General features: G+C 37.7%; 1 protein-coding gene across 1 annotated transcript in view; it reads right to left on the bottom strand.

Annotated features, from left to right (window-relative positions):
- The window catches only part of LOC131582469 (transcription initiation factor TFIID subunit 4-like), a 148,597-nt gene that overhangs the window by 102,468 nt on the left and 30,469 nt on the right, over positions 1-15,660 (bottom strand). Inside the window, exons 8-10 of the mRNA XM_058845719.1 lie at positions 12,874-12,979; positions 8,740-8,854; positions 826-995 (exon numbers count right to left, since the gene is read on the bottom strand). Coding sequence (XP_058701702.1) covers positions 826-995; positions 8,740-8,854; positions 12,874-12,979 — 391 coding nt within the window. The remainder of the gene's footprint in view (positions 1-825; positions 996-8,739; positions 8,855-12,873; positions 12,980-15,660) is intronic.

Below are 15,660 nucleotides of genomic sequence, written 5' to 3'. Positions count from 1 at the left end.
CATTGTGTTCTTATCTTCAAAACTCTGAGAATTGGATCCCTAAAAATTTGTGATGTAGGCACAGGTCTGAAAGAGATACAATTTACATCCTTAAATAATTGAAGGTTAGTATGCCACTGATGGTACTGAAAACACAAGCAAAACGATGCTGAAAATTATACATTTAAGTACACATAGTGTATATTAATAAAGTATGTATTATAAAATACATTCTGTTTTATAGAAGCATATTTCCTAACCTTAAAACATCACTGATTTTGAACAGTTATTCTTCTAAAGCTTTTAAATTTCCATTTTCAAATGGCAGAATAAATAAACATACCTTTTTGCCACGACAAATAAACACAGCTTTTAAAAACACATGATAAGAAAATCACTATGAACTTAAATAGATGCAGGTGTTAAGAACTGAATAACTGGTTTGTATGGGGAAAGAAAATCTTGACAGGAAACTTAAGAATTCTGTTAAATGTTAATCACAGGTGTCCTCTGTGACCTGTACTACTTACTTTACCTCTCTGTTTCAATCTTCTTGTGTGTAAAAGGTAAAGGAGGATTGTGAGAAATAATTAATGTTTGCAAAGAGCTTTGAGATCCTTGGATAAAAAAAAATAGGGAAAGTATGAAGTTTAAAAGTACCAGCATGCTATTTTATTTCCAACTTGAGGTAAATTACTTTTATCACAAAAACCTTGAAAATTTAGAAATATAAAATTATGCAATCAAATGCTTAAAAAACCATCTTAAGTGCTAAGCATATTCTGTTCCTCAGAACCTCATCACTCCAAAGGAAACACTCCCAGAAGGAAAGGATGTGCTTCTCACCCGTTTCAAGTATGCGTTTATGGAGAGGTATAGCAGCAAGAAAGGGTTCATCTTTACAGGACTGGATCTGGGTTCCAACCAAGTCAGAGTTGGTGGCCATAATTCGGGCACTTTCTTCATTAAGATTAACACCAGCCATAGAGGCAACATCATTGATGTCGTCGTCATCTCTACAATAAAAAAGAAAAGCCATATAAAACCAAATTCTGCATGTAATAAAATCATTTTTTGTAAAATCAACATGCCACATTCCCAGTGGGTGGGCCAATTGAGACACAACCCCCAGTGTCTCCATTTTCATAGAATATCATCAGAAACAACCATGTATTTCTCTGACCATATCAGGAAAACATCAGAAGCTGGAAAACTTGACTGGTAACAGAAAGTGTGGCAGAGGTGTCTTCATCTGAGAGTCAGTGATGTCAGTGGCACCAGGCTGATCAGGAAACTGAAGGCAATGATCACCACTAACACTGGACTTTTCTCTTTATAAAGAAAACCAGACAGAAAATGGTAAAATAACAGAAATTAAAAGCAAAACTATGAATTTCTAATCCTGCACTGTTTCACAAGTTCCTACTAAAATGGGGATGAAAACAATTTCAGTAACAGTCAGGGAAGATTCTTTGACCATGCTGAGCTCATAGGTAAACCTGGGCTCCAAGTGTGGCTTTGAGTATGTTGTTGGTATTTTCTCTGGCAACATATAAATATCAGTTGTGTCAACAAGTTTTAGGAAAATGAGCTGCATTTGAGAAGATGATAGCAACTCCCAGGTCATTTTTTGCCCTGCAACATCCTTTTCAACAGCTTGAGAAAGTACAAACAAATTTGAGTTTCCATACCGGTATCTCCCAAGCATCTTTACCTCCTACCTGTCTGAGGTATGACTCAGAGCTGTGGAAACAGCCATCTGGATTTAGCACATTCTGTTTCACAGCTATTATTGACAGAAATACTATTTCAACATATTCTAGACTGATTACACAACCTTTGAGAATATTATTTTCAGAATACATATATATGGATAAGAACATTCAAGTCCAGACTCATATTACTGTATAAAGTAAACAAACGAAGCTTAATTTAAAATGTTTTTTAAAAATTGTTTCATACATCATGTCCCATGCACCCTAAAATACTTGTCACTTGTAACAAGCTTACTGCCCACAGTAAAAACCAGTAACTGCAAGTAAGGTCTGAGAATAAAAGGAGGGAAATCCAGAAATCCATAATCTAGGTCCTCCCTCTCCTCCCATCCTTTACCTGTTATCTGCACTACAACATCCAATTTTGGTGGAAGACCACTATGGTGATACTGGTTTTGTTTTCTTTGGTGGGAATAAGTCAAGGGACTTTTATTTGTGTAAACCTGCAGAAATGTGCTGAACACTTGAGGCACAAAATTGAATATTTTAGAATGCTTTTCAGAAAAATTCTATACAAATGAGCTTCTATTAATTTCCAGGAGTGTTAAGCACTTGATTTCTTGTCTTAAAATGAAATTCCTGAGAACAGTGTTGCAACATAATCGAATGCTTTTGGTTGGAAGGAAACTTAAAAACCTGTCCAGCCATGGCAGGGACACCTCCCACTGTCCCAGGTGCTCCCAGCCCCAATGTCCAACCTGGCCTTGGGCACTGCCAGGGATCCAGGGACAGCCCCAGCTGCTCTGGGCACGCTGTGCTAGAGCCTCAGCACCCTCACAGGGTACAATTTATTCCTAACATCAAATGTAAACCTATTCCCTTTTAGTTTGGAGCCATTTCTCCTCATCCTGCCACTCCACACACTTGTAAATTGTCTCTCCCCATCTTCACTGCAGGCTCCCTTCAGGAACTGGAAAGTCACAACTGGGTCACCCTAAAGCCTTCTCTCCTCCAGGCTGAAAAATCCCAATTTCCTCAGCCTTTCTCCCTAGGGGAGGCATCTCTAATCCTGTCACCTTTACATCTGACATGGTGTGGACACAGAGAGACCCTGGGACTGCCCCAACACCACACAAACAACACCACTGAAATGTTCAGTGGCCAACTCCAAAGTCTGTAATTCTACAAATGAAAAACCACAGGTCAAAAAGAAACTAAGATTTCGCTGGGTTAAAACCTCAATGCTTGAAACAGAATGAGAATCACCCAGGACTCACAAGGCCCAAATCCAGCAGGCCTCACACCACGGGAAAAACAAACTGTTTTCAAGGCAGTTACCATAACACAAACTCTGTAAACAGCAGAAGTTTCTGGAACACAGACTTGAACCCAGAATTTCCAAGTGAAGCTCAAACTGACCAAACCACAAAAGCAGCAGTGGCACCCCACGGGCCCTGACCCTGCAGGAGCCTCCAGCCAGCACTGCCACAGCTGGGCACAGCTGGCCAGCAGCAACCCAGAGTCTGTTCTGTACCTCCAGAGCACGCTGCCAGGACAGAGGAACTTCCATCTCCTTCAAGCCATCATCCATTTAAAAATAAAGAAATCAAAAAAATCAAGACAGCAGTCTTGACTTCCAGGACATAACTTGTAAGAGATGTTTATACTTCTCTCTACTTTTATTTCATAGCTGAAGGAAGTACCATTTATCTGTTACCTTCCTTCTGCTTAGCAGTTTAGCTGCTCCAAGTTTTATTCAGTGTACAGATCTGTGACCACATTATAAATAAATATTTACTGAAATAAAACCAGACAAGTATTTTGGACACAAATTAGATTTCAATGAAATTATTAAAACCAATGCAATAGCACTTACAAAGACCATCGCTGTAACTCCTGCACAGAATCATTTTCTTACATCTTACACTTGCAAGCTACAAACTGCAAGTACATCTTTTTTTTTTTTTTCAGTATTACATGGAAGACAAGTAAGAAATATATTTATCACAGCTGGGATTATGATTTTTTCCTGACAGGAAGAAACCTATCCATATATTCTTCCTTACTTCGAGAACCTCATAATGAAAAATGTTTGGCTACTGAAACATACATTTATATATAAAGATAGTTGCTATTTTTGCTGAACAGTTTCCTATAAAAGTGAACTTTTAAGCCCAGATAAGTGAGTTTTCAGAAGTCATTCAGTGGAACAAAGATGCCATCCAGTGGTCACCTAGACTGATGATTACTGTCTATCTTTCCTTTTTCATCAGAGCACAGTATTTAACAGTTTCATATTTCTTGGCATATATTACTATGCCCATCCTAATTCTACTGTTTCAGTAAATATTTCTGATTTTCACTGAATTAAATTCTGAGTCTCATAGGATGAATCTAACATTCCAACACACATGGTATTTTTAAGACAGCATGAGTTCTCAAAATCCCTCCAAACACAAACTGTATCTTAAAACAATCCAAGAGTCCAATTCTTCCTCCTATATTCAACCTCTTGTAACAATTTTCCCTTTCATTTTCATTATAAACACTAATGTAATTCCAAAAAAAAAAAAAACTTACCTGAAAATAAGCAAGAAACCCAAAGCACTTGCACAGTTATCTGTAAAAGGTTTCAAAGATTTTCTTTAAACTGAGACAAAAATCAAAAAAACTGCTGGCATTTTATGAACAAACTGCATGATTGCATGTTTTTTCTTTCTTGTGCACTTTGTCAGATTTGAGCCACTGCTGTCCCAAACTGCAACACTGAACTGCTCCCAAAATAAGCCAGAAGGATGCATAAAGGAATCGAGACATCATTCTGCTACTGACTCCCCTCTCTCTTACAAGGGAAATTGCCTGTCACTAGGACAAAGTCCCTACATCCCACAGATTCCATGGATCACACAATCAGAGATTCACAACAACACATGGCATAAAAATGGTGACTTGAAATTACTGTAATATACTTTATAATGGCATAGATTCCATTTACACATTAATTATAATGTTTATTCTGACTTTCATGTTATAATTTGGAATGTCTCCCTAATATTGTTTGCCACACAATTCATTTACAGTCTATGTGGAATCTTCTCCCTGACAGGCAGAAGGGCTGACAGAACAGACCACATTTCTGGTCAGCATTTTTCTTTATTTTAAAATATATGGAAAAAATACAATCCCCTTATAGCTTGAAATATTCATTTGGAAAAACAAACTTCAAGGGCATTTTGAGAAGAAAACTTTAAAAATTATCCATTTAACATCCACATTAGCTTTCTACCACTTCAAGGGCAAGCTACTTTGCTTATGTTGTTAAACTTTTATTTTTAAAAATGAAAATAAGATAAAAGACAAGAGTTGGGTTTTTTTTGGCTACGCAAGAGAGGTCTGAAAACAAATTTTTAATTTCCACATAGAGTCTACCTCAAAACGCAGCCAGATAGCTGCGTTTAAAATACAAAAAAATAGTAGCTGGAATAAAACACAGATACTAAAATCAGCTTCAAATGATGTCAGAAATTTCACAGAACTATCTCTGAAAACAAACCCCATCACACTGGCTGTACAAAACCTGCCACTGCCAGGTTCCAGGATGTAACTTGGAAGTTCCATTTCAGAAAAGGAAAGGCTTCCATGGAAAGGAAGGAGCACCTGGCTACCTGGCAGCCAATGGCAAACAGAACACAGCATCATGGCATAGATGTGCTCATCTCTGGTCCTGCCATGCAGTGCTCTGAACCCTGCTCAGCACACTTTGGAAATGGTGGGATAACACAAGAGGACAAACATCCACCTCCATCCTTGGAGAAATGCAGAGCACACATGGAGCGAGCCCCGACCCAACCAGACCCGCTCTGAGCAGGAAGCTGGACCTTGCAACTGGAATTATTCTAGCTCAACAACAGGAATTAATGTTTGCACTTCAGTGACCACTACCCAAACTGTGGGTAAGAACTGATTGAGAAGCTGCTGCTTTCACCACAGCAGGAGGAGCTGGTGTCACTGGGAACTCTGAGGGGTCCAGAGGAGGTGATGAGCAGCAGCTGTGGATGAATGAACACATCCCTGGCACACTTCAGTGGGATTTTTGCTTCTTGCAACTACAGAAACCTCAAGTTGGCCTGTTCTGGTACAAACCCTGATAGTAAAAGGTTCTAAAATCTTAGAAAATTCAGAGACTTAGAAAGAAAGTTAGGTTTGGAAAGCCCTGGGAAAAGCAGGCCCTGGGAAATGTTAGGCCTTGTGCTTGCTAAAGATCAGGTCAAACTGCACCTGTGTAGTCAGTATATGATAAATGATACAATTGTTAGATGTGATTGGATATAATTATTGTTTAAAGAACATGAGGAACAATGTTAGGGGGCTGGGGGGATCATGAGAAATCCATGATTGGGTAAAAACAACGTTTAAAATAGAACAATGTAAGTTTAATAATTAATATAGAAGTTGCATAACGATAGAGTATCAAACATGTTCAACTCAAAACCAAATTGGGTCAGATTTGGGTCTGTGTACCCCTGACACCCAGAGCTCTTTAATAAAGCACCTTCATATAATCATTCATGATTATGTGTGTTCCTGAACGCTAACAACCCAAGTCTAGACCTCTGCTTGCAAAACAAACAGAACCACCACTAAAAATGAAATTCAAATTTCTGTCCTTAGGTAGTAACGGAGTTGAGAAGTCACCTAACTGGGGTTGTATGCAGTTCTCTCTGAAAAATACAGCAACAATAAATTTAATACCAAAAAAGGTGACCGAAAATTTCACAGCACAGCTTCACATTGCAGAACAGCTACTGTAACAGTGAACTCATGTGAGCAGTCTTACAGTTCATTAATTAACGTTGACCTTAAAGGCATAGCTGCAATTTGTAAAATTCTTAATTGCTGGATCTTTTATGTAATTCCATCTTGTATCTCCTACAGTTCAGAATAGAGAAGAGGAAAAAAACAAGTCAAAAACAATACAATGAAGTTCAAATTTCTGTTTCTAGTGACCAACACTTCGCTCACAAGAGTGAAAAGCTCAAATAAGTTATTTTAAAGAAAGCAGAATGTAAAATAATGAAACAAATATGCAATAATAAAACACTAAGGGCAAAATAAATTTATACATAACACAACTATTTTTCAGAATTCTTGCTTTGCTTTAGATGCCAGTTTGCCTTCTGGCTAAAAACACATTCTTCACACACGCTGGGAATGTTGAGGAAAACTAGTCAGCATTCAGAGGATTAATACAGATTTCCAGCTCTGTGCCTTTAGGCTTAATAGTCAGACATCTATTTGTCCTCAGGAGAGGTTAGGGGTTGAAATGCAAATATGCAAACAACTGAATTCTTTGTTAAGATATCAGGAAAAAGCTTGATCTTTGCTGCTGTTTAATAAATCCTTGCAATTTTATGGACTTATTTAAATGCAGCTTTGTGTCTTACTATTTTGAAGGAGAAAACAATGTAAGGAAACAAACACATTAATTCTGACTAAAATTTGTTCTCTAGAGGAAAAATGACATACACCCTTGACAGCTTATTTACCAAACTCACTAAAGATTTATTGATTTATCAATCAGTGCCTTGAGCATTTGCTTCTCCCCAAGGGAAAATTAACAATTCCAGCTAACCTAATATATTCTATGTATAAACTAAGTGAATGCAAGAATCAATCCTGGCACAGTTTACAACATCCAGTTAAAAAAATGCTGTCCCTTTTGGTGTATGTAAAATTGAAAGCTATACTAACGAAGAATAAATGCTCATGTTGCTTACAAACATAAAAAATACTTATTAAGACAGTACAATTGAACCCAACAGACATTTTAATTCATTTAAATACTCAGTGGGAGGCAAAAGCATTGGAAAATAAAAAATTGAATGATTTTGCTTCCAGATTAATACTAAGTACTACCACTATTAGTTACAATACTGACATGCCTCAAAGCAGAGATATTTCAAAGAGCTACAAATTCTCTTTTACTTCACCTGCAAAAGCATAAACCTGAAAATTAATTAGTGGTTTGATTATGTCAGAGCAACATAAAAAGTTGAAAATTAAAATCTAGGCATATTTTGTCTTTCAATAAAGAAAGCAAATATTTTACCACATCTAAAATGGTGTTAACAAGAGCGAAATGCAGAAAACATAAGATTTGCTTTTCACTACAAAAGTAAAAATACCCCAAATAGATATAAATAAAAGTTTGGAGAATAAAGAACTGGCAAGAGCAGCTCAGTGCATCACTGCTACTGTGCTGAAATTTTGCAGCACCTGATTCTTACAGGGGCCCACAGAGCTCCTATGACCTAAGGAAGCTCAGACACAGCCCAGCCCTCCCTTGGAACCAGGACCAACAATCCCCAGGCTCAGGGATCCTCTCCCCTGGAACCAGGACCAACAATCCCCAGGCTCAGGGATCCCCTCCCTTGGAACCAGGACCAACAATCCCCAGGCTCAGGGATCCTCTCCCTTGGAACCAGGACCAGCAATCCCCAGGCTCAGGGATCCTCTCCCTTGGAACCAGGACCAGCAATCCCCAGGCTCAGGGATCCTCTCCCTTGGAACCAGGACCAACAATCCCCAGGCTCAGGGATCCTTTCCCAGCCCCTGGGATTGTCCCTGGCCCAGGAGGGGCTGTTCCACAAAGGCCTTGTCCTCACAACCCCAAATTCCCAGCCAGACACATTGCACAGGAGCAGCAGAATCCAAAGCATAACCACAGATTCTTTTAAATCCTCGTGCACATAATTCCATTCAGCAGAAGTTTTATTATAATCCACAGAATTTACTGTTTTGTTAAACGTTAAAATGTTCATTTAAGAGAAAAATCCTCAAGATATGTCATGATCCCCTCCCTTTTTAAAAAATAGAATTAAGTATGAAAATTGCCATCCAATTCCAGGGGAAAAAGAAAAAAAGACAGGAATTATTGTAAAAGACTGCCCTCTGGTGTTACACCAATTCTAAATTCTGTTTTATACTTCAGATCCCCCCCAACCACCCCGCTGCATTTTTTTATTATTATTTTTTCTTTTTTTACCTGAAAGAACCACCTCCAGGGTCATTCAGCTTGTTTTTCTGATTTGCAGAGACCTGAACACCAAAGCCCCCAGGACTTTTACTGGCTTGTATTGTTGGTGCCTTCCCTACTGTGCCTGAAAAACACCAAGCAATGTTATTATGAGCTGTCTTAGACAATTTACATCAAAGAACCTTCTGTCCAGGAACTAAATTTAACTGTCTGTAAATTGCAAACAAAGGAAGTTATTATTTTTAAAGACTACATGCTGAAGAAGAACAATTTAAAATACAAAATTTATATGAACATTACAGTTTGTTCAATATTTACAGAACAGATTCCAAAACTGAAAAACATTGGTCATAAACAGCTATAATATTTATAATGGCTATAAGTGTGTTTGCAATTGCCAGTAAACCACTTTTCTGGATAATCTGTACAGAATAAAGAAGGCAAATTTGAAATGTTCTTAATACAAATACTTAAAGTCAGAGTTACTCAGGGTATTATCTATGCCTTTTACATTTTCTATACAGTAATTGATCTTTATTGCAGTGAAAAACATGTATTTCAGAGTTGAAAACACTGCATGTATTTTAAAATGTTTTGCATTGCATATAAAAGAAAAAAGACTATTGCCAAATTTGAAAAGGTTGTCTTTTGCTTTCTCATCTTGAAAACAATGACTCAAAAATAATTCATGTCTGTATCTAGGCTTTACAAGTCTTGAAGTACAGGTAAAACAGGGCTTTCTAAATGAGCCAAAGTGTGGTGGACATCCAGTAAATGAAAGAGATCTGAATTCCTCTCTGACATGAAACTGTTGGAGTAAGCCCTCCCTGACTGCCTGAACACATTCACTTGGGTTACATTTGGGGTTTCCTTTAATCCCACCTGTGTTTTGGCATGTAAAGATAACTCATGTCTACTTGATTTAGAAGATCTCAGCTCGCTGTGTGTACCACTCCATTTGACTGAGCATTACAGATGCAGTGTTTGAGACTTTGGGAAGGACATGGAGGTTGTTCCTGCACCCCAGTGACCCAGTGGCACAGGAATGGCATGGTAAGAACCTCAGCAGAGTTACAATATTTTTCTTTCATGAATAGTAAAAACCTGAAACACAACTATCCTAATAAATCCTTTTAAGAACATTTCATGGCTAATACAAAGCTGCTAGCTTTGACTGAGTCCTGCATTCCCTTTTTTTTTTTTTAATTTTATTTTAAAGTCTTCATCGACTCCAAGATATGATCTTAAAGAGAAACTAATTTGATAGTGTTTGTTGAGTTCTCCATCTGTATAAATAAACTGTAATGTGGACTCTCAACATTAGCAAATACAAAACCAGATTTAGGACTTCAGGCACAAGCCTGGGGAATAAAAATATTTTGTCATCAGAATATTCAAGGTCCATGAGATGTCACAGACAGCATTAGTTCACAGACCAGGCAATTCATTTATTTGTTTCAGATGAACTAATGGAAAGGTTTTCTACTAAGTGAACTGGAAGGAAGGAAGGAAAGAAATAATACAATAATAAAATTAGCAGATTTCTGCTTTGTACAATTAAGATCTAGAAGATTAAAAATGTGTTAATCTTGAAAAATGATTGCAATGGCAAACTTAAAGTAACAACAGCACTCCTCCAGAATTAATCTATTGTTTTTGGAATCAGCATCAATGCTTTGTTTTCTACAGATAATAACTTTTGATCGAAAAACACCCCCAAAACATGTATATCCATATGGATACGGAAGAATTAAGTCTCACATTCATCTCAAGTATATGTAATTCTACCCAATGGACTGGGCAAACTGAATGTAAGATTTGGGATGACATTTGAGTTTTCTGGTTTAAAGAAATCACAACTGTGCATGACTAAGATTAGACATAAAATATGCCTAAAACATCCATTTTTATTATGGGCAGAGCATATTTTGAAAATTATAATCACCTGTGGGCCTAGATATTTCATGGGATTGGTAATGATATACAGAGTCTTTCACCACTGCATCCTTGCTTCAAATTTTAATTAGCATGATCTAGAAAAATAAACCCAAATTTAGGAGCTCATAAATTCCTAGCTGTATTTCAGCACTGGTTAAATATCTGCAACAAGTTAATTATTTTATTATTTGGCTCAATTCCTCCATCCATAAGATGGAATTCACCTAATTATTATACTAATAGAGTGCTTTGGTAAAGGAGTGTGAATTTTTCATGCAGTAACAATGGTGTTACTTCCACTGGTGTGGAAGTAATTTTATTTATATAAAAGTCCTTAAAGCCTGCCAGTTTTATCTAAACTACTGTTTTAAGAAGCATTACAGTCTGTTCATGTGGATGTATTGAAGATATATTAGGCTTGGAGATTCACTCCTGTCAAGGAGGAAAAATGCAGCACTTTGTGGAGGTCAGCTCAGTTCTGAGGTAACTATCCTTAACAGGTCACACTCCACAAAATCATGCTACTGTAATTTTGATTTGGATGGTGTCCCATTCCAGTATATTATCTCCTTCTGCAGGAATGCCTAGGTCAGTATAAAATATCATTACATTGGCGTTTACAGTAAAAGGTTTTAACAATATACCACAATGATGCACTCTTGACAGTGCTGCCAGCACACAGGCACACTGCTCCCTAAATGTGGGCTGCAGGATGAGTGGTTTTATGCTGAGATGTTTTCTAAATGCCTATCCCTGTTTGTTTTGTCTGTGTAAATAAAACAATGTACGGGAGGGCTTAACCAAACCTGTAAATTGGAATGAGCTCACCAGAAAGTAGGACCTTGCACAAATTGGCTTTTATGAAACCATCTACCATAAGCCAAACTGCCAGTTAAGTTGCATTGTACTGGCTGATCAAGGACTATCAAGAATAAACTCATATTCCAAACCTACTGAGAGATGCCAGTATCATGCAAATTCTCTTCACACTGTTGACATTCACAACTTGGAGACTGAACAAGCAAAGAAATTAAATCTGCCTTCACTCTCAAACACATTAGTCAGAAGTGAAAGCTCATGCTATAAGATGCATGGACATGTTATAAACTCAGGACATGAGTATCAGTGCTATCAAACAAACACATTTTATGGTGAGTAACTGTATTTCTTCCTAACTTGGAAAATAGCCTACAGGATTACAGTGACAGCTTGGTCTCTGTGTCCATTCAACCTTTGGATTCCCCTAGGAGAGCAGAGCAAGTAAAACATCAACTGCTATTAAACATTTTTTATGCTTTTTTTTCCCAAGGAGAACAGAAACAGCCAAGCAATGAAGTCAAGTAGGCAGCAATAGATTTTATGTGCATTTAAACTAGTTTGATTCCTGATTCAGTACCTGAGGATGGATGACAAGCTCTGTATTCCATTACAAACCCTCAATCATGTAAATGCCCACATCCGATAAGTACTCTCACACATATTCAGGAAAAATAAATCCCAAGCCTAAGAGGTTCAGTGGCAGAAAGAAACAAATTGGTACTTATTAGGAAGCAAGGAGGCTTCAAGAATCCTCTTAGAAAGTGGGAAGTATCAGCCAGACATGAACCCACCTGTGCACAGACAGATGAGGAAGGTGTGTACAAACCACATGCCATGGCTAATCATGACATGTCAGGTTGCTGTAGCCAGTCTCTGACCTCACCCAAAAGCAAACATACAGGAGTCAAAGAAAACCAACCTGAGGCTTGACAAATTTCTCTAGGGCTTCCACCTTGACCTCTGTAGCTGCAGAGATGGGGACTACCATGTTCTGCTTCAGGAGTATGAATTAGAAGTAGGATGATTAAACTGAGGCATCCACTAGGCTTGAGGAAACTGAAGAATTTCTTTCTTGGCCCAGAGTTACAGTTTATGATAGTGAAAGCCAAGTTCCTGATCTGGTTTAGAACTTTGGATTAAAAACTGCTAAGGAGCTAAACATGTGAGAGTTTAGTCCTAAAGTTGTTTCAAAACATTTCACTGTGTTGGTCTGAAACACCTTGAAACTGCATATGAAAACATGCATTTTTCAGCCAGCATGAGGTAAAAATAAATGTCAACAATGTTGCCAATGTCAACACTGTACATTTTTCCATGCTACTCGTTTGTAATTACAACAAAATTCATACAAAGGTAACAATCTCACTAAAACATTTAAACCCATACCTTGTGGTCTAATGGTCTGAGTTATTACCACTGGCATCCTAATCTGGGTAGTCTGGCAAGCAGGGGTTCGTTTCACAGTTTGAGCAGATGTTGACTGGATAATCTGCTATTATTAAAGAAAAGTATACTTATATTATACTCTTTATACACAAACACACACAACGTAAATACACTAATACCTGTAATTACCAAGATAAGCACGTGCATCTCTACAAGCACAACCAGCTGGTGACAAAAGTCATATTCATGTAATGCATGTGGTTGTGTGTGTGTGTATATACCTATTTTGCCATTATACCTTCAAAAGAATTAAATAAAATACGACACAGATGTCATATCTCACAACCTTCACTAAAAATGTATTTCAAATTCTTAAGGTTAATATTAAAATTCAGACTTTTGTCTTCAGAAATTTTACTAGGAAGAAAAGCAGTTTTGTAGAAGAAAATGCTGCAATAATTGTAGTGGAATCCACCTACAAACATTAGGCCTTGCACTAAATATCTACGCTTTTTAAAGAAAACATACTAAAAATAAATTCTAAAATATTATGGGTTCCAAAGTCAGATATACACAAGAATACAAACCAAATTTTGTGGTGATCATTTAAATGCTAATTTGATATTCTCAGGGTTTCACTTACTACTAATTCAGGTTCTGAAGTCCTTCCCCAAAACTAAACCTGGGTTAGAAACTTAAAATGTGACCCATAAACAAATCAAATCAAAAAGAAAACGTGCAAGAGTCATGTTCAATCAACAGCAAAATGTACATTTATATGACCAAGGACAAGGTAGGCACAGACGTAATGAACAGAAGATTCAGAAAGATGTGTGGATGCTGCAGAGCTGTAAAAAAAACATAAATAAACTTTGAAAACAAAACACTGGCAAATAGCTATTTGGGTAAGATTCCAACCACAACTTGGGCATGGCAACTTCAGAAGCCAAGTGCTCCTGAGAGTCACAAGTGAGTTCCTGCCATGGGGTGAGGTGCCTGCAGAGCCCCGAGCCGCCTGTCCTGGGATGCAGCATTCCCCCCTGGAAGGCAGCACCACACTGCACCTCCACCCAGCAGCACTCCCACAAAGAGCATCTGAAACCATTTCACTCAGCTGGACAACAAATGGCCAAATCTCTGACTGCAAAGCAACCTATGGAGAAAAGGAAAGGAGAAACTGCATCTGCAAGTGAGACGCTGAAGTAGAGGATGAGCAAGGCATAAACCATTCCATTAGCAGCAACCAGGGCTCCAAAACTGGGAGGGAGACAGGTGAAAACTACAAACAAGAAAAGAGCAATCAGGGATCTGTGATGTATTCTGGAGAAAAAACAAATAGGGCCGTCCTGAAGTTACAAAACTGCATTTTGTACATCCTAAAATACAGAGAGTCGAAAAGTAATAATAAACCTGTGGATGCAGAACAACAGTCACACTCGGAAGGGAAAGAATAAAGCAGCTACCATGCTTAAAAACAGGAAAGAAACAATTGATCAGTGAAAATAATAGAAAAAAGTTGAATTTAACTGCATTTAGATGCACAGGAAGCATGAACAAATGTGGTTTTGGTAAAAAGACTGAATAGTCCACGTTAAGAAAGCATACATTGGTATGAAAAAGGAGAATGTTGCCATTTTTACAATAATTTATTGGATCAGTTTTCAGAGAATAGTGAAGAAAAGCTGCTGTACCCTAATGGGCCAGAAGCCAGGCCATAAAGGAGATTTTATGACCTCTGGACAGAATTACTATCTGGTATTACAGTGATATTCTGCAATTACATTTTTTTTCTCTCTATGAGGCAAATTCTACAGTTCAGAACCAAGTTCTGTTTCCCTTGATTAATTCATGTGAATACCCTACAAAATGAGCCACTAACACCACTAAAGACAGGACAATATTTAACCATTTAAGATGACATAAATGGCAATGTTTTCTTTACCATCTAATACATTCCAAAAACTGTCTTTTGGCAAGTACTGTACTGTGATTTCAATGTATGTACTAACGCAGAAAGTCTAGAAAATTGTTGAGAAACAAACTTTTCCAAGGGGCAGAGACCAAAACCATCATCTTAAACTCCATACAGAAACCAATCAGCAACATGCACACACTCTCTCAAAAAAACAACTGCACCAGAGTTCAGAGTAGCATCTTACACTAAATCCCAGTTTCTGTACTGGAGTTTTAAGAAGTGTTTCAACACAGATGCAATCTCCAGATCTGGAAGTCATTGAGGAATTAACATCAGCAATTTGTTTCTGAAACAGAGTATGTAACTTCTTTGCAGGCAAGCTAGGGACATAGCTATAAATTTTAATGGAGAATCCTCTGATTCATTGATTTTTACTATCTAAGCCATACTTCATCAATTAAGATAATTCAAACTGTTCTAATCCTCTTGCCTGTTTTCTCAACATGATAAACATTATTATTAAATCCTTAGCTTGACCTAGAAGTTGTAGACAATGAACAAGTGTACTAGCAAGCTGGTCTGGGAGACGATTAATTTAAATTATTTCATATTTCTCATAGACTAAAAGCACGCACAACAAGTGTATCCCATGTTATCTGTCCATATTCTGAATGAAAGCTAATTCACAAGCACTGACCCAGACTGAGAGAGCAGATACAGAAGTTTTAGGACACCAAGGTTATCAGGGACATTACCCCAGCCTTCAGAAAAGGGGAGATCTTGGTGCTGCTTCAGCCACCTTTGGGAAGATGTAGAGAAGACAGAGTCAGACTCCCTGAGATGTGCAGAAGGATGTAACACAAAAGACACAA

Source organism: Poecile atricapillus, chromosome 10 (assembly GCF_030490865.1).
Source record: "Poecile atricapillus isolate bPoeAtr1 chromosome 10, bPoeAtr1.hap1, whole genome shotgun sequence".
NCBI classification, from domain to species: domain Eukaryota; kingdom Metazoa; phylum Chordata; class Aves; order Passeriformes; family Paridae; genus Poecile; species Poecile atricapillus.
The sequence above is the reverse complement of the archived record's forward strand: the minus strand, read 5'-3'. Positions and strand labels throughout refer to the sequence as shown.